Source organism: Lathyrus oleraceus, chromosome 4 (genome assembly GCF_024323335.1).
Source record: "Lathyrus oleraceus cultivar Zhongwan6 chromosome 4, CAAS_Psat_ZW6_1.0, whole genome shotgun sequence".
In the NCBI taxonomy this organism is placed as follows: domain Eukaryota; kingdom Viridiplantae; phylum Streptophyta; class Magnoliopsida; order Fabales; family Fabaceae; genus Lathyrus; species Lathyrus oleraceus.
Window position 1 is genome coordinate 489,931,978 of NC_066582.1, and position 26,226 is coordinate 489,958,203.

Here is a 26,226-nt window from a genome sequence, read left to right on the forward strand (position 1 = left end):
TATAATAATATAATATTATTTCAATTGATTTAAAATATACAATTTTAGTTATATATATATATATATATATATATATTATATATATATATATATATATATATATATATTATATATATATATATATATATATATATATATATATATATATATATATATATATATATATATCTATATATATATATATATATATATATATACCAACACATGTCCCTCCGTCCCTGACAAAGGGCATGGGTGTCTTCTACAATGATCAACAACAACCGCTTGATCATTGTCAAACCTTTACTACTCGAAGTGGGAAATATATTGGTATAGGTTTTAGAGATAATTTAGAAATATAAAATGGTGAGAAGGAAGTTTAGTTGTGAATAGAGAAAAAAAAAAGAGAAATTAGAGAAAAAAGTGAGTAAGGAAGAACAAATAAAAAACTAGAGAGTAATGAAAAAAAGAATTATAGAAATATAAATATTTTTTCTGCAAAACCATTACCATTTGCCCAAGCTCCAATAAAGAAAGACAATTTGAGAGTTTTCTAGACATATTTAAAATTAATTCATAAATCGATTGAATCATTTCATGTCACATTTGCATTTAAGAAATTTGTGTTGGTGCACAAGATGAAAAAGATGAAGATGGAGGAAGAGAGAGAAGAGAGAGAATAATAAATTCTAACAAACTTTCACTAATTTGCTAAAACGGTTACATCAAAATGGTTGCGCACACAATGCACTACAAAATTCAATGGATATAACTGTTGACAGCTACAATATTAATAATAATATCACGTAAGGGAAATGGCAAAATATTGAATTACTCTTTAACACTATCCCTTAATTCACCTTTTAACTAATCAAAACTAATAACACCAATTCCATCCTTTAAATGGAGAAATTGTCCAGTCTTGATCGCTTTCGTTAGAACATATGTCAGCTGCTTCTGGGTGCTACAATGCATAACTTCTATCACTCTATTCTGAACCTGACTTCTCAGAAAATGATACTTAGTCTCAATATGTCTGCTTCTCCCATGCAGCACTGAGTTTTTTTGCAAGATTGATTCCAGACTTATTATCAATCATCAACTTCAGAGGCTTGTTTACCTTGATCTCCAGATCTTGAAGTAAATTCAAAAGCCAAACATTTTGACATGCAACCACAACACCTACAATATATTCAATTTCACAGGTTTACAAAGCAACAACTGGTTGCTTCTTGGAACACCAAGAAATAGGACCTCCCAGATACTTAAACAAATATCCATAAGTACTTCTTTTGTCAACTCTGTCTCCACACCAACTAGAGTCTGAGTAACACATCAACTATGATTAGTCTTTTCTCCAGAAGGGAACAAAACTCCATACTTTAGAGTCCCCTTAATATACCTCAGAATCCTGACAACAGCTTGATAATGAGACCATTTTGGTTTACTCGTGAATCTACTAACCATTCCAACTGCATAGCAAATGTCAACTCTGGTATTACACAAATACCTCAGAGATCCAACCAACTACTTGAAAGTTATGGCATCTACATCATCATCTTCAGAATCAGAATCCAAACTGTGATTTGTTTCTAATGGTATGACAACAACCTTACAATTCTGCATCTCGAATCTCTTCAGAAGCTCAAGTTCCTGTTTCATGTCCTCCATCCACACTTTCTTCTTGATATCTTCTTCAATACTCACTATTCAGAGTCAACTAACATGGCACACTGAACGACTTCTCCCTCAGAGCCTACTTCAGTATCTTACAACATGTCAAACTCTATAAATCTTATTGGTATTTGTCTGATTCTTTGTGGCCTCTGAACTTGTTCAGAATCTCCTTCTGATTATGGAACAATATCAGATGCTTGACCACCCTCAGAAGTTGGACCACCTTAAGAGGCTCCACATTTAGAAGCTCTTATTTCATAAGCTCCACCTCCAGAAGCTCTATCTCCAGAGACTGGATTACCTCCAAATTCTGGATCATCATCAGAATATGGATTAGAATCAGTTTCACCTTCAGAATCAGACTCGCCTTCAGAGTCACCTTCATACTCTGACTCATCTTCAGACTCTGACTCATCTTCAGCTTCAGAATCATCTTTTAACTCTGAATCATCTTCAGAACCCTCAAATTCTGACTCTTCTTTAAAACCTTTAGATTCTGACTCATCTTCTGATTCCGACTCATATTCAGAATCAGACTCGACTTCAGATTCAAAGTCATCTTCTGACTCTGACTCATATTCAAAGTCTCTTTCAAAATCAGAAATCGTCAATCACACAAGTTCATCATCATCAGATTCATAAGCCATCAATAACACAATTTCATCATCATAATCTCCTATGGTTATGTTTGCTTCTTCTGAATTCCTTTTCTTGTTTGACCAATAGTCCTTAGCAAAGTGGCCAAACCTATTACAACAGTAGCATTGAACCATTCTCCTGTCAATATGTTCCATTCCCTTCTGATGTTTCTTCTCATCAGAATTGGAGGCTTCTGACTTCCATGACCTACCATGTCTTTTCTTGGCCTCTGACCAAGACTGCTTCTAGTCCTTCTTAACAAAAGAAACTTTCAGAGCATATTTTACCTCTCTCTCAAAGGTTCTTTCAGTCATACGCAACTCTTGTGCCTCTAGACTGCTTTGCAACTCCTTTATTCTCACGGTGCTCAGATCCTTAGAATGTTCAATTGCTATAACGATGTAATCAAACTGAGGAGTAAGAGATATAAGTAGCTTATCAATGATATTTTCTTTAGAGAGAGTTTATTTACACGACTTTATCTCATTTGTGATTAGAATCACTTAGGAGATATAGTTAGGTACCTTCTCATTGTTTTTCATGCTGAGATTCTCATACTGCTTACATAGAGACTGCAACTTTACCTTCTTAACTAATGCATCACCCCTGTAGCACCGTACCAGTGTGTCCTACATTGTCTTCGTCGTTGTCAAATCAGAGATTTTCTCAAACACATTCACATCCATACACTAACGGATGTAGAACAACGCCTTATGATCCTTCTTCCTCAGATCACACTTAGCATTTCTCTGTGCATCTGTTGCATTTGCTGGAAGTGCAACATGAACGTAACCGTCATTGATGTGATAAAGAACATCTTGAGTGCCAAATAACACACGTATTTGAATCATCCAACGATTCCAGTTCTTGTCAATGAACACTAGAAGCTTGGTACTTAGATTATCATTTTCATTTATCTTCAACCTTGTGCAAAACTCAGATCTCACAAAACACTAGTGTTTCCCAATCCCGCAAAATCAAAAAATGTGATTCTGTTATCATTTCAATCAAAAGTTCAACACGAACTCAAGAAACGAAATCAATCATACAATGTCTCACCGTTCACTCGTGTTTCCCCGTGGATCTGAACCGAAGCTCTAGATACCAATTTTTGATGCACAAGATGAAACGATGAAGATGGAGGAAGAGAGAGAGAGAGAGAGAGAGAGAGAGAGAGAGAGAGAGAGAGAGAGAGAGAGAGAGAGAGAGAGAGAGAGAGAGAGAGAGGGAGAGAGAGAGAATAATAAATTCTAACAAACTTCCACTACTCTGCTAAAATGGTTACAACAAAACGATTGCATACACACTACGCTACAATACTCAATGGATACTACTGTTGACAGGTACAGTATTATATATACACAAATAATAATTTCACGTAGTCGAAATACTAAAATACTGAACTACCCTTCAACAATTTGGTCAGCTTGAATATTTTATAGGTGTTGAAGTCAAGTATCTTCCCAATGGCAGTTTGCTTCTCACTCAAACAAAGTACATTTGTGACTTATTGAATAGAGAAACCATGTCTAATGCCAATGGTGTATCTACTCTTATGTTAAGTACATGTTAATTGAGAAAGCATGATTCTACTTTTCTTTTAATCCTCATGAATACATGTCACTTGTTAGTGTGTTGCAGTATGTTATCCTCACTAGACCCGATATTACATTTAGTGTAAATAAGGCTTGCCAATTCATGGCTTCACCTTTTGAGTTACACTGGGCTGCTGTCAAGTGCATATTATGCTATCTCAGTGACACAATCACTCATGGCTTGCATCTTGCACCAACTGACTTATCTCTTAATTTTCTCTCCGGGTGTATAGTGACTCTAATTGGGTTAGTGATCCTGACAATCATCGTTCTACCTCCGGTTCATGCATCTTCTTTGGGCCTAATCTCGTGTCATGGAGCTTTAAGAAACATTAATTGGTTGCACGATCCAATGCTGAAGCCAAGTATTGTGTTCTTGCTCACACCACATAAGAACTATTGTGGATAAAGTCACTACTTGATGAACTATCGATTTCCTTCCTTCCTCCTACACTCTTGTGTCGTAACTTGAGTCATGTGATACTCTCACATAATCCAATCCTCCATGCTAGAATCTAGTACATTGAATTGGATATCCACTTTGTTCATGAACGGGTTATTGCAAAGAAACTAAAAATCCAGCATCTTCCTAATAGTGTGCATGTTGTAGAGACACTAATTAAACCTCTTAATAAAACAACATTCTAAAATTACGGACCAAGCTCAAAGTCGTCTCCTATAACCCTCCTTGAACTTGTAGAAGAGTATTAGGAGAAAGTTATCTTTTGTAATGGAGTTCATGCACACTCATGCATCATCATGTAACCCTTCTATAAAAGAGGGCAATACATTCTAAAGATCTAACCGTTCAAGCAAATGTTGAATGAGACTCACAAATTCCATTACAAATCAAGATCCCTTTATCTCAAGCACATAAAAAATTCTCACATATTCCAAGTTTGTGAAAGGTATAAAGAGGAATAAAAAAATACAATGATAATCATTCAATTAAAAATTTCATTGTAGTGCCATTATTCATATAACTTTATGAAAAGGCATTTCATCTATTTTTTAATTTAAAAATTGGTAATTGGCAAATAAAACACACAAAAATGACACTATAATTACTAGAAAGATACGCATAATGTGTCTTGTTAGAATTACAAAAATGACACTATAATTAAGCTCACGGTTATTGTCAATTTGAGGGAATGACCCAAATCATGTTATACTCAAAATTATGATTAAATGATCAAACTTTTATAGCACCTAACTTGCCGCTACCACAATTAAACCTGACACTCTCACATATTTTAATAATTCTCAAATTATCCATAGATAAATTTGAGTTAAAAGTGTGAGTGAAATTTCAGAAGCTCATTCAAAATTTTTAGTAACAGACCAAATTTTATATAGTTTATTTTTAAATTGTCGATTTGAAATTTTTATCGATTTTTTTGAAAAGTAATGTAGTTTATCGGAAATTTCGAAAAATAATGTAGTTTAGTCGAAAATTTGAAATTTTCAATAGTGTAAAAAAAAATTCAAAAATTCTGATATTTTTTCAATTCTTTTTTACAAAAATCATTAATTTTCTACCGAAAATTCCGGTACTTTTTTTTAAAGTTTCTGATATTTTTCCAAAAATTCCGATGAATACAATAGAAAATCTCAATAAAAAATAGTAAAAACATAACGGTAATAGCCGCCAAAACGTGGATGTATCAAATTTAATTGAGGGGATGACTAAGTTAATTCCTCAAAATTTTATTAGCTTATTAAACTATGATTGAATGTCCCAAAGTATATTATGGTTCTGTTATGGCCAATTTAAAATGGCCCAAATTCTTTTATTGTATATATTTGGTACTATGCTCACATGTCATGGTCATTTATATCGGTTATGTATGGTCAAACTATGTTCAATTTAAAATGGTTATGTCATGGTCAAATTATGCTCACAAGTTATGGTTAAAAGGAAAACAGGTTATGGTTCTAAAATGGTTTTGGTTTAAACGTTCTGTTATTTTAAACTGTTTATGCCAAATTTACAAACAGAATATGATTAAGTTATTTTAAAGAGGTTATGCCAAATTTGCAAACAATATATGATTCAGACTGTTGAATCAATGATACTTCTTGTGTGTATTTCCACCATTGTTGGTTTAACCTTTGATTGTAAAACAAAAAACATAAATTTCTTTTTGCATAATTAGGAACAAATAATATTATAAATTTACAAGTGTTTATAAAGAAGGGATATGAAAATAAATGATATCTCTACACTACTCTCTTATACTAATTTTTTATCATTAAATTCTCTCTCCTACTACACCTACCTACATGTACTTTTTCTTTATATTTTAATTGATATAAATATATTTGAAATATTATAATAATAAATATTTTTTTATAAAAAAATAAAAATTATTATTATTATTTTTTAAATTACTCTTCACGAATACTATTCACAAGATACTGTCCATGGTACTGTTAATAACATTGTTCATAAAATATATTGTTTTATTAAAAAATATTGTTCACTGTATAAATATGATAAACAGTGTATACGGTGTAAGTATTAGAGTATAAAATGAGTGTAAGAATAACATTGATGAAATATTAAACGACCGTTTTTAGTTCTTTTGTTCATAATAATGTAAAATAATAACAAAAATCACATCAATTAAATCTAAGATATCAAAATTGTGTGATGATGTATATAAGAATGGAATTAATCAAAGAAAGTTTACCTCAAAATTATATTGATCTTGCGATTCAACTTGTGCTTGTGCTGGTTGATTGAGATCAAGAGAGGAAAGAAATCGCTTATGAAGAGGGTTGGAGCTAATGCAAGTATTTTTGCCTCTTTTCTTAAATGAAGCACGTTTAAGATTTTGTAATTTATGAGTGGGTGTTTTCATGTCTTCCACTTAAATGAAATAGTATTAGAAAATAATGTACTCACATATATATATATATATATATATTATTATATATATAATATATATATATATATATATATATATAATATATATATATATATATATATATACTAAATATTTGTAATAAAATGCCTTGCAATTTGAAGATTCATAATTTTCATCACCACACCTCAGATTCAAAATAACAGTTACCATTTACAAGTTTTTAAATTTAAATATTATAAAAATATGCATACGCTGAGACTTGAAATTAATAAAAAAAAGTATTTATTTAATATACAAATTATAAAGAAATATAATAAATATTCATATAAAAAAAGCATATTTCAAGAAAACATGAATCTAGATTAAATTTCAATAAAAATAAATTAAATATAAATAACGTAATCATACAAAACTACAACCGTCAAATTCAAATTTTGAATTATATATATATATATATATATATATATATATATATATATATATATATATATATATATATATATATTATATTATTGTCAGTGTAAAAAAAAATTTATATAATAGTCGAATAAAAAACCATTAATCTACAAAATCATTCAAACTGTTTTAAATTATTAATATGATGTGGCAAAATTCACCTCGCTAATTAAATTATTTTATACTCTCATTACATCTTTTATTTTTTAAGTGTAAAATTAAACTGTTTTAAATTATTAATATAATGTGGCAAAATTCACCTCGCTAATTAAATTATTTTATACTCTCATTACATCTTTTATTTTTAAGTGTAACATTATATATGTATTTTGTTCATTTTATTTGGTAAAAAAATAGGACTTTTATTTTAAAATAATTATTTTTTTAAAATTATATACTAAAAGAACGATGTTTTCAATTTATTTATCAAACTAACCATATTTTAGTTGGAAGAGGATGCTATAATCTTTATGGCGCATGTGCGAGGAAGTATTTTATATTTTGGAACTTTTTTTTAAAGAAATACACATCTTTGTTAGTGACACGTCAAATATTTATCCAAAATCTTAAAGTGATAGTTGTGTCCCACTTATAAATATCTAAGTCTCCACATTTCTAACCAATGTGGGACTTCCCCATACTACTCACACTTGTTATTATCAACACGCCCCTCAAGTATGAGTCTATCCATAATATTCCCCCTTAAGTACCGTCATTGACACTCTTCAACAAGACACTCTACCCACGACCATGTGGAGATACTTTCGATACAAGTGAATTGGTCCCTTCACTCGAACTAAAGACTCACGATACCACTATTAGGATCAACTCAATTCGGGGGGTCAATACGATGGAGTATTGTTACTTTGTGTACTTTTCTTTTTATGAGCAACACATCTTATGAGAGACACACCACATACTTACCCAAAATCTTAAGGTGACATGTGTGTGGGTTCTTCCGCTTATACCATACACCACATTACCACATACCTTGTAAAAATTTGTTGCGACAATCACCGCACATGAGAAAAAGAAATTTTCTTGAACAAACAAAAAAAAATGATTTTGTTAAAAGATGGAGGTAAATTGGTGATTAAGTCCATGGATATATCCTCCCAAATTTGTTGCGGAATCGGAAGCAGTTGTAGCCGTCCATAAGGGGCTTGGGTGCTATATTTGTTATAATGACATATAAAGCAACTGCTAATGAATGTTTTTACTTCAACATGCATATTGGGCTAGAAATAAACGGCAGATTGTTGGTGCAAAGGTAGAATAAAGATGAATATTCTATTAAGAGAATGACGGCTACAAAAAGGATTAAAAGTTACAATGATTGACACCCTATTTATAAGCTAAAACTAGGGTTACTATAATAGGATAAAATACTAAAATACCCTCTAACAAACTTAGGGGCTAAGAAAATAATACAATTTAAATATGAATTAAATCTAATAAAATCTAATACCATCCCTTAATTCATATTCCATCAAAACTTATAACACCAATTCCATCCCTTAATCTGAGAAATTGGTCAGTCTTGATAGCTTTCGTCAGAACATCTGCCAACTGCTTCTGAGTGCTACAGTGTACAACTTCTAACACTCCCCTCTGAACTTGATGTCTCAGAAAATGATACTTGGTCTCAATGTGCTTGCTTCTCCCATGCAACACTGGGTTTCTGGCAAGATTGATTGCAGACTTGTTGTCAATCATCAGCTTCAGAGGTTTGTTTACTTCAATCTTCAGATCCTGCAATAGATTCAGAATCCACACAGCTTGGCATGCAGTAACAGCAATCTTACAATTCTTCAGATCAAATCTCTTCAGAAGTTCTAATTCATACTTGAGCTGATGCAAAATAATACCTTTCTCAGAGTATCTGAACTCCATCCCTAGAAAGTATGTCATTTTGCCTAGATCAGTCATTTCGAATTCATTCATCAGAACTTTCTTGAACTTGGCTATCTCCTGTTCAGAACTTCCAGTCAGCAGTATATCATCAACATATAAACATACCAGAGTCATATTTCCTTCAGAAGTATGCTGAACATAGACACCGCTTCTTGAAAAAAGAATCAATCTTCTTATTCCAAGCTCTGGGCGCTTGTTTCAATCCATATAGAGCTTTGTATAATCTGTACACCATCCCTTCCTGATTCTTTTTCACAAATCCAGGAGGTTGTGACACGTAAACTTCTTCTTCTAATGGACCGTTCAGAAATGCAGATTTTACATCTAAATGCATCAGAGGCCAATTCCTGTTAGCAGCTATTGCAATCACCATTCTGATTGTTTCATGTCTTGCTACAGGTGCAAACACTTCAGAGTAATCCAGCCCAGGTTTCTGTAGAAATCCTCTGGCTACCAACCTTGCTTTATGTTTGCCAATTGAACCATCTGGCTTTAACTTCTGCTTGAAAACCCATCTGACGCTGATGGCTTTCTTGTCTTTTGGAAGTTCTGTTAGCTTCCAAGTCTTGTTCCTCTCTATAGCATCAAGTTCTTCTTTCATGGCCTTCAGCCAGAGCTTCTGCTTAAGAGCCTCTTCTGTACTTATGGGTTCAGAGTCTACTAACATGGCACACTGAGTAACTTCTCCTTCAGAGTCTACTTCAGTGTCTTGCAGCATGTCAAATTCTGCATATCTTCTGGGGATGTTTCTGACTCTTTGTGGTCTCTGAACTTGTTCAGAGTCTTCAACTTCAGAGTTTCTACCTTCAGATGGTTGACTTCCTCCAGAGCTTTGACCATCTGAAGGTTCTGGCATATTTCCAGAGTCTGAATTGCCACCAGAATTTGGATTACCATCAGAGTCTGGGTCATCAGAGTCTGGATCATCAGAGTCTGGATCATCAGAGTCTGGATCATCAGAGTCTGAAACATCAGAGTCTGGAACATCAGATTCTGGATCACTATCAGAGTCAGAATCAACGTCAGAGTTTACTCCAACCTCAGAAATTCTGAACTCTGACCTTTCTTCAGAAGTTCTAACATCAGAATCAGATTGAGACTTATCCCAATTCCAAACTTCTGATTCCTTCACAATCACATCTCTGCTGAATTCAATTTTATTGGTTTCTGGACAATAGAGCTTGTATGCACCTGTACTGTGGTACCCTATCAGAATCATCACTTTGCTTCTATCATCCAGCTTCTGTCTTCTGGCTTCTGGAACATGTTTATAGCAAACAGAACCAAACACCTTCAGATGACTAACACTTTGCTTATCTCCAGTCCACTTCTGTATTGGAACTATTTCCTTCAACTTCTTCGTAGGACATCGGTTGAGTACATACGTTGCAGTGGCAACAGCTTCTCCCCAGAGCTTCTGAGGAAGCTTCTTCTCCTTTAGCATGCTTCTCACCATATCAAGCAAAGTGCAGTTTCTTCTTTCAGCAAGACCATTGTGTTGAGGGGTATAAGGAGCAGTAACCTCATGCTCAATTCCATTCTCCTCACAGAACTTCTGGAACTCTTTGGAGTTATACTCACCTCCACCGTCAGTTCTAAGAATCTTCAACTTCTGACCACTCTGATTCTCAGCCTTCATTCTGAACTTCTTGAATTCATCAAACACCTCGTGTTTAAACTTAATAAGGGATACCCATGTCATTCTTGTGAATTCATCAACAAATAACACAAAGTATTTATTCCCTCCAATCGATGCTACTGGAAATGGACCACACACATCAGAATGTACAACTCCCAAGGCATGTTTTGCTCTTGGAGCAGTTTCTGACGCAAATGGCAATCGTGGTTGTTTTCCTTCCATGCAAACTTTGCATGATTTTTCAGGCTTCTTAATTGCAGGAATTCCATGTACCAACTTCTTTGAATTCAGATGTTTTAAGCTTCTGAAATTCAAATGACCAAATCTTCTGTGCCACAGCTCACTCTCCTTCTCAGCACTTGTTGCACTAAGACATTCTGAGTCTGCAGTTCTGACATTCACCTTGAATGTTCTATTTCTTCCCTGTTCTGACTCCATAATCAACTTCTGATTGCAGTCATACAGCTTCAGAAGATTGTCCTTCATGGTAACTGAAAAACCTTTCTCAATTAATTGTCCCACACTCATCAGATTGCTTCTGATGCCAGGTACATACCACACGTTCTGAATCAATGCTGTTTTCCCATTGTTCAGAGTCACTCTGACATTTCCCATACCTTCTGCATTAAGATATTTGTCATCAGCACATCTGATCTTTGTCCTCTTTTCAGAGTCAAAGTCAACCAGCCATTTCTTGTTTCCAGTAAGATGATTTGAACAGCCAGTGTCCATATACCACCAGTCTATCAGATCCATATCACCAGATTCAGAGGCCATCAATAGCACAGATTCGTCATCAGAACTTCTGGCTATATTTGCTTCTTCTGATTTTCTCTCCTTGTTTGACCAACAGTCTCTAGCAAAGTGACCAAACTTCTTACAACAGTAACATTGGATCTTCTTCTTGTCATACTTCTCTTTTCCCTTCTGAGCATTCTTTTGTCTATCAGAGGTTGAGCTTTCTGACTTCTGACCACCATCAGATCTTCTCCTGGCTTCTGACTGCTTCTGATACCTCCTATCAGAAGTTGCTTTCAGAGCCTGCTGCTCTACTTCCCTTTCAGAAGTTCTCTCAGTCAAACGCAACTCTTGCGCTTCTAGACTGCTCTGCAGCTCTTCAATTCTCATGGTGCTCAGATCTTTGGAATGTTCTATTGCTACCACAATGTAATCAAATTGACAGGTAAGGGATCTCAATACCTTCTCCATGATTGTTTCTTCAGAAAGAGTTTCTCCACACGCTTTCATCTCATTAGTGATCAGAATCACTCTGGAGATGTATTCAGAAACTTTCTCATTATTCTTCATGTTGAGATTCTCATATTGCTTTCTCAAGGACTGAAGCTTCACCTTCTTCACTGATGCGTCACCACCATAACATCTAACCAGTGTGTCCCACGCAGCCTTTGCTGTCATTGAATCTGCAATCTTCTCAAACACATTTACATCAACACATTGATGAATGAAGAACAATGCTTTCTGATCCTTCTTCCTTACTTCCTTCTGCGCGTTTTTCTGTTCATCCGTCGCATCTGCTGCTACCGGAACATAACCATCAGTGACAAGATCTAGAACATCTTGAGCACCGAACAGTACACGCATTTGGATCATCCAACGATTCCAGTTTTTACCGTCAAATACTGGAAGTTTGGTGTTCATGTTGCCGTTTCCGTTCATCTTTCTACCTTGCACAGTACACTCAGATTTCTCACACAGTGTTTCCCAACCCACAGAATTAAAATTCTGATCAGATTTTGTTCAAAATTCAACACGAATCTAAGAATCAAAATCAAACACACAAGACCTCACGTTCACTCGTGTTTCCCGTGTTTCCCAATGAATCCGAACCGGAGCTCTAGATACCAATTGTTGGTGCAAAGGTAGAATAAAGATGAATATTCTATTAAGAGAATGACGGCTACAAAAAGGATTAAAAGTTACAATGATTGACACCCTATTTATAAGCTAAAACTAGGGTTACTATAATAGGATAAAATACTAAAATACCCTCTAACAAACTTAGGGGCTAAGAAAATAATACAATTTAAATATGAATTAAATCTAATAAAATCTAATACAGATAAGTGGGACAATATAGCCTTGATGAGCAACTGCTAAACTTTTGTTGCATTGCTGAATTTTCACGAAGTTTAGAAACCAATTGTTTACCATCAGAATGAGTAGCATAAAATTGTTGGAGTTGAGTAAACAATGGAAAGAAAGGGGAATTTACAATGGCACAAATGGCTGTAGTGGAGTCATTAGGCATGCATGATAAGGCATCTACAATGACATTCTCCTTTCCAGGTTTGTAGTGTATTTCAAAACTAAAACCCATGAGTTTAGTCAACCATTTATGTTGCAGGAGTCTGAATAGTTTGAGTTAGTAAACTTTTGAGACTTTTATGATCAGTATAAATATGAAATGTATTGCCTAATAAAAATACTGACGCCATTTTATTGACTTAGCATAAAATTTATTTTTGATAAGTCTTTGGAGCGTGTTCATTGTAGATGAAAGTACCAATGATAGATTATGTTAGAGAATTACTAATATCCCAATTTGAGAAGGGATGTGTCTCCAAAGAAAGAGGGAAAGACTGAAATTTTTCTGTACATTTTCTCCTCTTTTTCATTTCAGATAATCCTTTAAATACTCATTATAACAACAAACTCATCATGTAGTATTAGTAAACCACAAATATAAAAGATAACTGCACTCTCTATTAATTGACATATAATAAAACTACACATGCCAATTTAATTATTTATACGTTTCAAACAATCAGCAGTTCTCATCACTCTGATTTCTAGTTCTATAAATTGTTAAATTTGAAGGCAAATACATTAAAAAAAGAAAAAAGTAAAACAAGTTAATACATATAGATATACAATGGCAAAATACAGCACTGCTTCCCTTGTATTATTTCTCATTATTATGACAATTCTGAATGGTAGTGATGCTGCAAGAAGAGGTCTTGTGGATTACGAAGTTGACGAGTTAAAACCTTGTAAGGACTTCGAACGATATTATTGTATGTTTAATCCTTGGGGTTGTAATTGGTGTGATATTAATAAGCCAGCTGATAGTCCTGCTATTTCCCCTCCTTTTCAATGATCATGAACCCAAAATTATATATTTATATGTTAACGTCTTATATACATATATCATGTTTGTATTTGAAATGAAACTCCATAAGTACTTCTTGTGAGATTGAAGAATATTTGATGACATATATCATCATCTTTAATTATTCTACTTTTTCGTAACGCATATTCTTTATACACATATATGTTTTTGTGTTCCTTGTTGATTATAGTGAGAAAAAACAAAATAGAAATAGTTTTGGATGGTGATAAAAGGATATGAAATTTTACATGCATTGATAACAAGAAAACCAGCAAGATAAAACAAACTTCTTTAAATTAAATCACATATTCCCTCTATTTCATAAAGATTATCATACTTTGAATCTTCATTATATTATTTAGCAGTTTTATTGAGATGACATTGCCACATTGATTTTTTTTTTTTATTATTATTATTTTTTTGGATATGTTTGGATTGGTGACATTTGATGTAATAGAATGAAGTGGAGTGGTGTCTTATTAAACCAACTTAGTTGATAGTTGTGCAGAGACATTAGATAAAAGAGCATGAATTCGAATCTGCGATATCTCATGTATTCATCCTTAAAAGGTAAACTCCAACTACTAGACTATTTGATCAAAAAAGAGAGAATGAAGTTGAGTGATAACTAATGAAGTTCAATCATTTTGATTTGCAAATAATGAATGGAGGGGAATAGAACATGATATAATTTATTTCATTCAATCCTTTAATTTTTATTCCGTCCAATTTAGGATGTATGAATGGAACGAACTAGTTAGTTATGTTCCGTTATGTCAGATTAACAAAAATATTCCAATACATTTAAATAGGTTTCATTCAAGTCTGCTTGGATTTATTTATCTTTTTCATTTCAATTGACTAAATGATATATAATTCAAATCCAATAGGAAGTACAACTATCTCAAATGTCCCACATTGCCCCAAAAGTAACCCCTAAACCTAAAAAAAAATTATTCTTTCCGTTTGTCTTCTTCCTCAAACTGTCTTGTTCATTGTTGCATTTTGGGGAGAGGATTAGGCTTTTAATCTCTCCGATAGATCTTTTTGAGAATTTTAATAATGACTTGAGCTTTTTTTACCTTACGTCACAAATCTTTGTACTATTCTGTTGTGTCTAATAACTATGTTTTGAATTTGAATTTAAAGAATGAATTTGTGAAATTATGATATTTTAAAATTTTGTAGGTGTCATGATTTTATTTATAGACATAGTCATCTGATTCGATCAATTTAATAACTATATAACTTTGTTATAGAGACCAGTTTATTTAACCAAATTATTTGGTTTAATCTAGTTTAGCCATACAGTTCGACTAGTGGCCCAATGGTTTGACCAATGAACTAATAACTCAGTATTCTCATCGGTTTGATGACCAGCTTGCCTTTTAAACATTGGTCTTAAGTGCGTCCAAATTTCAATCTCATAAATTGGGGGTTACTTTTGGAATTTCTATAGGGTGAGTGAGGAATATATATGGTGCGTTGAGTAACTTCATATTTCAATTGAAATTGTAAAATGCGCTCAAATGGATATTATCCAAAATAAATATTAATATTTATTGGAAAGAACTCTCTACACCCATAAGGTGCTTGTTGAAACACTTTAGTTATGACAAGTATTTTTTGTATCGTCTCCGCAAGAATTAGTGCGATATCATCGTCGTTCCACAATTAATAATATTTTAAGAAAGGGTTTAAAAGGGTTTTGGATTGTGAAAAGAAACATTCATTAAAAATTGTAACAACGGTAAATGATCCGGAAATTAATATTTAAAGAAACATGTCAGGATTAGATTTCATTAACCATTTTCATATGTATTACATTCATCTAGTATGTGAGCATCGTTATCAATCACTATTATCACGTATCACTAATTGACATTGTTTAAACAATAACGCGAAATTTCACTGTATTGTTTAATCAATGATCTCTCTCTACCTACTAAATAATACAATGATATTTAAGACTTGATACATGTGAACATCAAACCCCAAATCCATCTCTAGACTTTGGTTTTTGATAGATGAAGATCTTAGGTCAAGGTTTGGAATAAATTTCTCAATAACTCATAAATTTAACATGTAAACAAAGGTAATCATCAATATTGATTCATAATATGTTCACAAAACAATGATCAAAAGAAATACATACAAGATTGGCTAACTACATCTAATCCGAACACACAGGATTTAGCTACACATGATCATGGTAGCTTGCTTCACAAGAGAGGAGAAGAGATGAATGAGGATCAATAATGATTTCCCGAAGATTGATGTGAATCCAACTTCAATTCTCCAAAATTTATTTTCTCTGAGTTTTTGGTGTATTTGGTGCCCAAAGTTGGTGTTTAACCCTCTCCAAATGAAGTGAGAGGGTATTTATACTAACCAGAAAAAGCAGATTGCATTAAGCCCCATCAGACCGCGCTTAGCGAGGCCAAAAGACAAAACTCATAAAACTGTCTTAAGTGGCACTTAGCGCCACCATACCGCGCTTAGCGCAAAAGCCACTACCTTGAGAGATTGTATGACGCTATGATCGCGCTTAGCCCCACTTCCTGGCATGCTCTTGATCCAAAATTGCATGTAGTAGCCGTTGTTTTGTATTTTAGCATCCAAAGCTTTTTCAATGCAACAAACTACAAAATTAGATGCAAAATGATCAATCTTCACAATACTTACATGAATAAACTAAAAAGCTATGTTTATACGAAAGTTGAGGGATTGTCTTGCAAATCCAATGAATTAAGTTAATAAGAGGCATTAAATTAAATAACTAATCAATATAATTTGGCCCTTAACAATTCTCCCCAACTTAGAACTTTGTTTGTCCTCAAACAAGAATCTTTCCAACTTAAAGAAACAAGCAACTTACAACATCAAAAGATTAAATTAGCTTTGAAAAAATAAGACAAATGCATGGTTCAAAATTTTCAAGGGTACAATCAAAGTGATGCTTATCAATATACTACAATAACACCATGATTATGAAACAAATTCTAAGCATAAACCTCATGTCAAAAATTCTAAGACAACACATGTTCAATCATGAATCACACCTAACACACATCTTTATAAATGGACAAAGAACAACAAAGAGGGACTTGACACACACCCAACAATCTTGCTAACATCTTGATGAAATTATGCATTCATCCAAGCAAAATACATTGAAAGCACAAAAACACAAATCACTAAGGACTTTAATGGTTATAATGAGACTTAGTTAACAAAGAAGGGTCATATCTAAAGGTCTTTGTAACAAACTTGCAAAACTCTATAAGAAGACTCACTTTTCAATTTCTTTATAATTCACTACTTTGTTTACCACTTTTCTTTGTTTAAATGATACACCCTTGATCAAACTAGTTAGCACAACTTATTCTCCACTTTTTCTTTCAAACAATTTTCTTTATCAAGTATTTTTCACATTTTTATTTCTTGCTCAAATTCTTTTCAAATCCTCTATTAACCTATCTGTTTTCTTTCTTCTCCCCGACTTGAATACAACCAACATTGTACAAGAATGCTACTTGTTTTTCTAAGGCAGTGGAAAAAATTTCAACCACAATTGAAGGTTAATGGTTCAAATATTTCAAGAAAAAAAAGTTTAGAATCCATACAAAATTCAATGATGAACTAATTACTTATGTATAATTTTCACGATTCAACATCGATTTGGATTTTGACATTAAGGCTCAAAGTGGTTAACGAATTCTCGCTCACTCACAAGCTGGGTTGGTTTTTGGTCAAGTGGTTATACTCAAAATAAAAAATTGCCTCTATCATTTTCATACTTTCATAACTTCAATGTAAATTCAAGATTAAACATAAATTAACCGAGTTAAAACAATAGATTGATGGTCTTCTGTGCATATAGTAAACAATAGAAGTTCCTCACTTTTAGGCTTTGATCTAAAGTCATTCAATCAAGAACATGTATTACAAAAGAATGTAGACAAAATATTTGTACAAATTACAAGTTTCATATTCATGTTATGGTTTAGAAAGCAATAAACATGTACCATTCTTTTCAGGCTATTATCATTATCACACAATTGCATATTGACACAATCAAACTTGAAGTCATCACTTTTTTGCTTCTTCAAGTTATTCAAGACTTATTTTTGGAACAAACTCCAAATCTAAGATAACTTGAAGTTAAACTAAACTAAAACAATTTAAAATAAGCAACTTAATTAGTTAAACTAAATCCAAAAGAAGTCATGGCGACATGAAATGCCGCACCAAATTCACAAATCCTCATCCTAACCAAGGGTGGAGCAAAATAAACAAAAACAACATAAGTTCATCAATAACATAAAATAAAAACTGGAAAAACAAAGTAACATCAAACAATCTAAAAATCCATCAAAAATCCATCCATCAATCTCCATCACTTATGTCCATCTCATCTCCACTTTCATCACTTTCTTCATCGACTTCCCCCTCCAAATAAAATGGCCTACCCTCATGCCATTTGCATGCTGCCGAAATGCTTCTAAAGAAGGAAAACTATGATCAATCTGAGGCTCCCTAACTTGCAGCTGCATCTGGTGCATGAAGTCATGCATAAACATAAAAGCTCTTTGGTTAGCCTCAAGCATATCCCAAGTATAAGTACAAGCAGCTCTCTCATCAAAAGGTTGTTGAGCAAGAGGTGTTGGAGTACGGAAAAATTTGGTTGCCTTTGTCATATAGTACCTGTCATCAACAACCCTATCAATGGTCTCATGAACCACGGCTGGAAGAGGAACACAAGCTCTTTGGAAAGCCCCAAGATCAGCCCAGGGAACGCCAAAGTGCAAGGAGTTTTACTTCCTAATTTATGACCACTTTCAACAATCATTTTAATCTTATTAGAAATGATTCTTGCAACATCCACTTGTCTATCATCCAAAATGTAGTATAATAGATAAGTAGTGTCCAAAGGAATGGAGGAGGTATGACTTCTTGGCCTTATGTTGTAAAGGACCAAAAAGCTTCTGATTCCTTTGACATTCAATGGTGGTGTAAGCTTTTCAATCACTTCAACATTTGCTTTATAAACTTCAACGCCTTTGGAAGAGATTTTATAGCAAAGTACTATGTCGGCTCGTGACCATAAAATTGCATTTCTCCCAATTTAGAACCAAGTTAGTTTCCACACACCGTTTCAGAATAGTGTCCAAATTTTTCAAACATAAATCAAAAGAAGGACTGAATACAGAGAAGTCATTCATGAAGACTTCAATTCATTTCTTAATTAGATTATGGCTTGCATGCATTATTGAAAAGTTATTGGTGCATTGCATAACCCAAAATGCATCCTTCTATAAGCAAAAACACCAAAAGGATATGCAAAAGTCGTCTTCTCGTGATCTTTCGGGTTGACGGTAATTTGATTGTATCCTGAATAACCATCCAAGAAACAATAAAACTCTTGACCAGGCAATCTTTCAATCATTTGATCCATAAATGATAAAGGAAAATAATCTTTTCTAGTGGCTTGATTTAGCCTCCGGTAATCTACACACATCCTTCAACCCGTCACAGTTCTTGTCGAAATCAACTCATTCTTTTCATTTGTAATCATCGTCGTTCCTCCTTTCATGTGTACCACTTACACTGGACTCACCCAAGCACTATCTGAAATAGGATAAATCATGTCGACCTTCAATAATTTCACTACTTCCTTCCTCACTACCTCTTTCATAGTAGGATTCAAACGAAGTTGAGGTTGAGACACTGACTTGTAATCCTCTTCCATCATGATTTTATACATACAATAGGTTGGACTGATTCCTTTCAAACCAGAAAGCATTCAACCCATTGCCTTTTGATTTTCCTTCAAAATTTGAATCAATTTTTGCTCTTCCTTGTTGGACAATAAACTGTTAATAATGACAGGTTTGTGACCACCCTCTTCAAGAAACACATACTTTAAATGTGAGGGTAGTATCTTCAATTCAAGTTTAGAGTCATTTTTCTTTTGTTCATATTTCAATTCTTCAACTTTGGCTTTAAGAGGAGGAATTTCTTCTAATGACTCAAGTTCTCTCAAGCATTCTTCAATCTCTTTTCCTTCATCTTCATTAAGAATTTTAAGTGCATTAGTTAGAGCTTTCTCTAGAGGAGTTGATAAGTGAACTTGTCTTCTCACATCCGTAATGGCTTCATCGGTGACATCCATCCGGAAACAATCTTCTTCATCTTTTGAGTGTTTCATGGCTTCAAAGAGGTTGAAACACATTTCTTCATCTTGAACACGAAATTTTATTAAGCCATCATCAATATCTATCATCATTCTTGCGATTTTCATGAAAGGTCGACATAAAATCAAAGGTACATTATCACCCTCTTCCATATCTATCACAGCAAAATCAATTGGAAACAAGAACTTATCCATCTTAACTAAAACATCTTCAACTAATCATGATGGATGGGTGGTAGATTTGTCAGCCAACTACAATGTCATCTTTGTAGGTTTCACTTCAAGGTTACCTAACCTCTTAACCACACACAATGGAATCAGGTTTATGCTTGAACTTAAATCAATCAATGTTTTGCCAATGTGTACATTTCCTGTGGTGGTAGGTAATGTAACTCTCCCAGGATCTAGTTCTTTCCTTGGGATAGTTCTTTGAATGATGGCACTACAACTAGCATCAAGATTGATGGTCTCTTGATTCGCATACCTCATTTTCTTCGTGAGAATGTCCTTCATAAACTTAGTGTAAGTTGGAATTTGTTCAAGAGCTTCGGAAAACGGAATATTTATCTGTAAACGACTAAATATATCTAGTAACCTTGCATTGTCTTTCTTGGTAGGAGCATGTGGATAAGGAAGGTGTTGTTATGGACGACTCTTCATTTTCCCTTTCCCCTCTTGAGACTTTTGAGCTTTTCTCTTCTTTTCCTCTCTCTTTTTCTTTTCTAACTCATCTTTTTCAAAATTTTCATTTTCAACTAATTCTCCCTTGTTATTTTTTTCTACTTTAATCTCATCATTTTCTCTTTCTATCACAACTTCTTGTTCTAGATGATCACCAGTGCCTTTGCCAATTTCTCTACCAGTCAGAGTTAGAATGTATTTACAATGTTCCTTCGGATTATCTTGAGTATTTTCAAAATATGTTATGTTTTGTTCATCAGCTGATTGCTTAGTTATTTGACCAACTTGGGTCTCAAGATTTTTGATGGCCGCATCAGTGCTCTTTTGGTTTGCCATGGACATTTGCATAAACTGGTTCATAGTATCCTCCATCTTTGAGTTTTTATCTTGTGACTGAGAATTCTGATATGGATTTTGTCAATTTTAAGGTCCTGAATCTTGTCTCCAACCTTGGCCATATTGTGCATTTTCCCGTCTTTGTTGATAACCAACATTATTTGGATACAATGCTTGCCTCTATTGATATTGATTTTGATTTTGATTTTGATTTCCCATATAATTCACTTTTTCACGTGTCGGAGGATAATAACATGTGGGATGATCTCTATTGCAAAGTTCACAGTATGATACCTATTGATGTTTGTTCGAGACTTCATGCATCTCCTTGAGTTGTTGCAGAAGCTTTAACATTTGCTTTGTAAGTTCCTTCACTTGTTGAGATAACAATTTGTTTTATGCCAAGATTGCATCATTTGTTCCCAATTCCATGATTCTAGCTTTCTTTTGTAAAGGCCTTCTATTACGTTGCACTCTTAGACATTAAAGAACCACCTACACTTGCATCCAAAAGAAGTTTTGGTTGTGGTTGAAGTCCATTGCAGAAGATATGAAATTGAGTAAGATCATTAAAACCATGGTTAGGACATCTTCTTAACATTGACTTGTAACACTCTCATGCTTCACAAAGAGATTCACTTGAACCTTGAGAAAATACAACAATTGTGGTTTTGACCTCCTTAAATTTGTTGTGTGGAAAGAACCTATCAAGAAATTTTTCCTCAAGTACATTCCAATTTGTCATAGCCTGAGTTGGTTGATCAAGATACCACTCTTTTTCTTTTCCAATCAATGAATGAGGAAACAATCTCATGAACATTTGTTTTTCTTCTTCTTCTAGAGCTACAAGTGTACCGACAATCTCATAGAACTTGGTAAGGTGAGTATATGGATCTTCATGGTCAACCCCAGTAAAAGGATTTGCATACAATATTTGTAGCAATCTAGTCTTTATTTATGGATTTCTCGCATTTTGTGCAGGTCTGACAATATGAGCATTTCTTCTTGGGCTGTTGACACAAGGCCCTCTTATGACTATTGATTCACCCATAGCTTCTTCAATAAGAGGAGTTGTTGAATAAGTATAATTAGAAGTTCCTTCATGTTGGTTTCTTTGTTTGGCTATGTGCTTTCTCTTTCTGGTTTTGTTATTCAGTTTCCGAGCTGTTCTTTCAATCTCAGGATAAAAAAAAGTTGATTTCTCGGTAACTTTCCTTGCATAAACAGGGTTCTTAAATGCTAACCACACAAATTAACAAAAGCGAGGGATAATAAATAGAATAGTTTATAACAGTACAAAATTACTTCAAACAAGACAAACTATTGTTATGCTTGTAATATCTAAACGCCAATCCCCGACAACGACGCCATTTTGTTAAAACACTTTAGTTAGGGCAAGTATTTTTGTATCGTCTCCACATGGATTACTGTGATATCACCGTCGTTCCATAATTAATAATTTTTTAAGGAAGGGTTTAAAAGGGTTTTGGATTGTGAAAAGAAACATTCACTAAAAATTGTAACAACGGTAAATGATTCGGAAATTAATGTTTAAAGAAACATGTTAGGATTAGATTTCATTAACCATTTTCATATGTATTCCATTCATCTAGCATGTGAACATCCTTATCAATCACTAGTATCACGTATCACTCATCAGCATTGTTTATGTCTAAACAATGACGCGAAATCGCATTATATTGTTTAATTGATGATCTCTCTATCTATTAAACAATACAATGATGTTTAAGACTTGATATATGTGAACATCAAACCCTAAATCCATCTCTAGACTTTGGTTTTTGATAGATGAAGATCTTAGGTCAAGGTTTGGAAGATATTTCTCAATATTCATTCATACTCATAAACTTAACATGTAAACAAAGATAATCATTAATATTGATTCATAATATGTTCACAAAACAACGATCAAAAGAAATACATACAAGTTTGGCTAATTACATCTAATTCAGACACAAAGAATTTAGCTACACATCATCACGGTAGCTTTCTTCGCAAGAGAGGAGAAGAGATGAATGGACATCAATAATGATTTCCCGAAGATTGATGCGAATCCAGCTTCAATTCTCCAAAAATTAGTTTCTCTGAAGCCAATCAGGATGAACCCATTGTTGATGTGGATACCCCTATAAATAGTTATCCAGGAGGCTCATTTGACACTTCTTTACTTCATCTCTATGAAGACCATGCTGGCTTGGATCATATCTCACTTTGCCCACGTATCCGGATGGGAACCTGAGACTGGCTGCACTAAGAATTACCCACGTGCTTGCGTCATTGGACTGTATATAGGGAATCTGACGACCGAGCCCTTCCGAGTGTATCTTGATCGTCATGTAGAAGATGACATTATCTTTTGCTCATACGAAGGTCACCGCCAGACACGTCAGCTGAACGTCATTTCGTTATACTCCGAATATGGCGAGATCGGGCATAAATGCTAGACTTTTGAGGAAGATAGTTCCCAGTTGGCCCACATAGAAAGCATTATGGCTTAGGCACGAAATACTTTGCAGTAGAGGCGGCGGAGAAATCAGGGGTTAAGCATACCTATTATTTTGTGTTTGTTTGTATAATTTTTCGTATTTTCAGAACAAATTATGTATGGTCGTATTTTTGTATTTTTCTAAACAACTTATAATTATGTTTTTAATGGATGTATAATATGTTTGAATCAATTTATGACATTTTTAAATAACAAAAAATGGTCTAAAATGACCTAAAATATAAGTTGACCTAAAAAATTATCAAAGTTAGGACAATGTTATTGCCTGGAATGCATTTAGGGGGTTTTCAGAGATGCATTTCAAAAATATTTCTTGTCATGTGCATTAAATATGCTTCTAATCGCTTAAAACGAATGCACCTTGCAAAGATGCATCTCCGGAGTCACTTCTGAAAATATACGGAGATGCGTCTCCAACCATACTTTGCCAAAAATGAGATAGTTGATGAAATACATGGACGGTGTGATTTTAGGTGCATTCGAAAATGTATTTTTAAATATTCATAAAAACATTTTTTAGATTTTCAAAGATATGGAACGCATCCATTAAAGTAAAATGAGTATTTCCCTATCTATTCTATGTAAAGTAGTTTTTTCAAAATTTAGGATTTTATTTTTTGAATTTCTTATCCCTGTGTTTTGAATATAAGTTATGGTTATTATTATAAAAACAAAAAACAAAAAATTAAAAACACGGAAAGACCGCTTCCTTGTTCAATGGCTTCTTCTTCGAATGGTTGCCGCCTTCATCACCACAATCACCACTGCCCACACTGCCCCCTCCGCCGTCACTGCCACCACTGCCCCCTCCACAACAACAACCCTTCTCACTCCTCCTCCCACAATTTCACTTCTCCTCCTCCTCTTCAAACTCAAAACCTCCCTCCTCTTGCTCAGTAAGTTCCTTTCATTCTTCTCTTTTCTCTCTATCTTTTTTTTTTATCATAAAAACACAGTGAAAGTGATTAAGTTGATAATCCATTCAAAACTGAAGATGGTACAAGCATTGCAGAATTATAGAGAATTGAAATTTGTAAACTTTTTAAAGTTTGGTTAAAATAATTATGTAGGTTTTTAATCTAGGTTAGAGAAGCAAACAATTATTTTGAAACTTTGTACCCTAGCTATTTTTTCAAATTCCTCTGTTGTAGCTGCTATTTCACAACTTTGTCCAGAAATTTTGTTAGATTGTGATTTCCACCATAAATTAAGGGAATGAGAATGGAATAATGTAAATATTTTTAAACAACTTGCTGTTACAGTTTGATCTGTATATACTTTCTTGTTATTACGAAGCACAGACACTCGAAATATGACACTGACACCTCTATACCAGTAATAATCTGAAAAATGAATAAATTAAATATAATCACAAATGTTAGTGTTATTTTAGACACACTTTTTTCACAGGTGTCGATGCTATAGAGGTTATTATAATTAAAAATTGTAAAATGGATTGAATGTTTCAGAAAGGCTAATTTGTTTATCCTATATGAAAGTAACCTATCTTCTTATGCTTTTGATGGCATCAGAATTTCGCAAGAGCCGGAGCGTATTGTGTTTGATGGTGTTGAAGAGGATGATGAACCGGTTTTTGTTATGACCGACGAATGGAGAGAGTTCTTTGCAAAATCTGAAGCTAGAAGGAAACTAGGTAACTCTTTTCATACGTACAGCCATGTAATGCAGTTTATGTGTGCTTTATTGTATTTTTGATTCTCAGCTGAACTTTCTGTTGAAAACATTAGCATGTGATCTAGTGTTAGATTATGAGTCTGTTGGATTTGGGTTATTTGAGCTTATCTATAAGCAAAAGCACTTGTGAGATTTTTTCCAGAGGTTATATAAACAATTTGTGAAGTCCTTAGAAGCTGTTTTCACCTTGTTTACATAATTTTTTTGGATAGTGTATATGAAAATAGTTTGACTTTATTTTATCTTTTGTTATTGAAATAATTTATACATAAGCTCTGTAAAGCACTTATGCAATAAGCGCCCAAAACATAATCTGTGTGGTGTATCTGAGTTTGAATGATCCAGATAAGAAGATTAGGAACAATGCAATTATCAATTACCTAACTCAGTTTTAATGTTCCTTTTTGTACATATCATACAGAGAAGAAGCAGGCCAAGAAGGGGAAAAAGTAAAAACAGAACGAAATGTTTGTTAACAAAAAATTATCGGATGGTCAAGAGATTGTTCGAGGGTTGTTGACAACGATCCTCGTCTCGAAAATGTTATGTCTTCCTAGCCAGATGTGGTTTGCAATGTATGAAAATAAGGAGTCTTGTCAACACTTTTTGAAAGGATGATGAATTAATTAATATCTATGTAATCATCTTTTGTTAACAAGTCTTAGTATTGTTTTATAAGGACTGCTCATACTATAATTTTTGTGTGTTCCTATCCATATAACTACCCTAACAGTAAAGTATTTTGACAAATTTGAGTATATAGGGAGAATGGTTGAGAATTTTCCAACAAAATATCTGAACCATGTATATCTTTTTTAGATAGACATGTTAAACAAAAACATCAAATAACTCATACATAATTCATAGCTTAACATCTTGTGAATCTAATTTA

At 33.6% G+C, this 26,226-nt stretch overlaps 1 protein-coding gene across 1 annotated transcript; it reads left to right on the top strand.

Annotated features, from left to right (window-relative positions):
* The first annotated feature begins 24,299 nt into the window (after positions 1-24,299).
* Positions 24,300-26,012, top strand: LOC127076534 (uncharacterized). The gene is made up of 3 exons (XM_051018211.1): positions 24,300-24,535; positions 25,172-25,293; positions 25,756-26,012. The coding sequence occupies exons 1-3, from the start codon at positions 24,357-24,359 to the stop codon at positions 25,785-25,787; spliced, it is 333 nt and encodes a 110-aa protein (XP_050874168.1). The 5' UTR covers positions 24,300-24,356; the 3' UTR covers positions 25,788-26,012.
* The last annotated feature ends 214 nt before the right edge of the window (positions 26,013-26,226 follow it).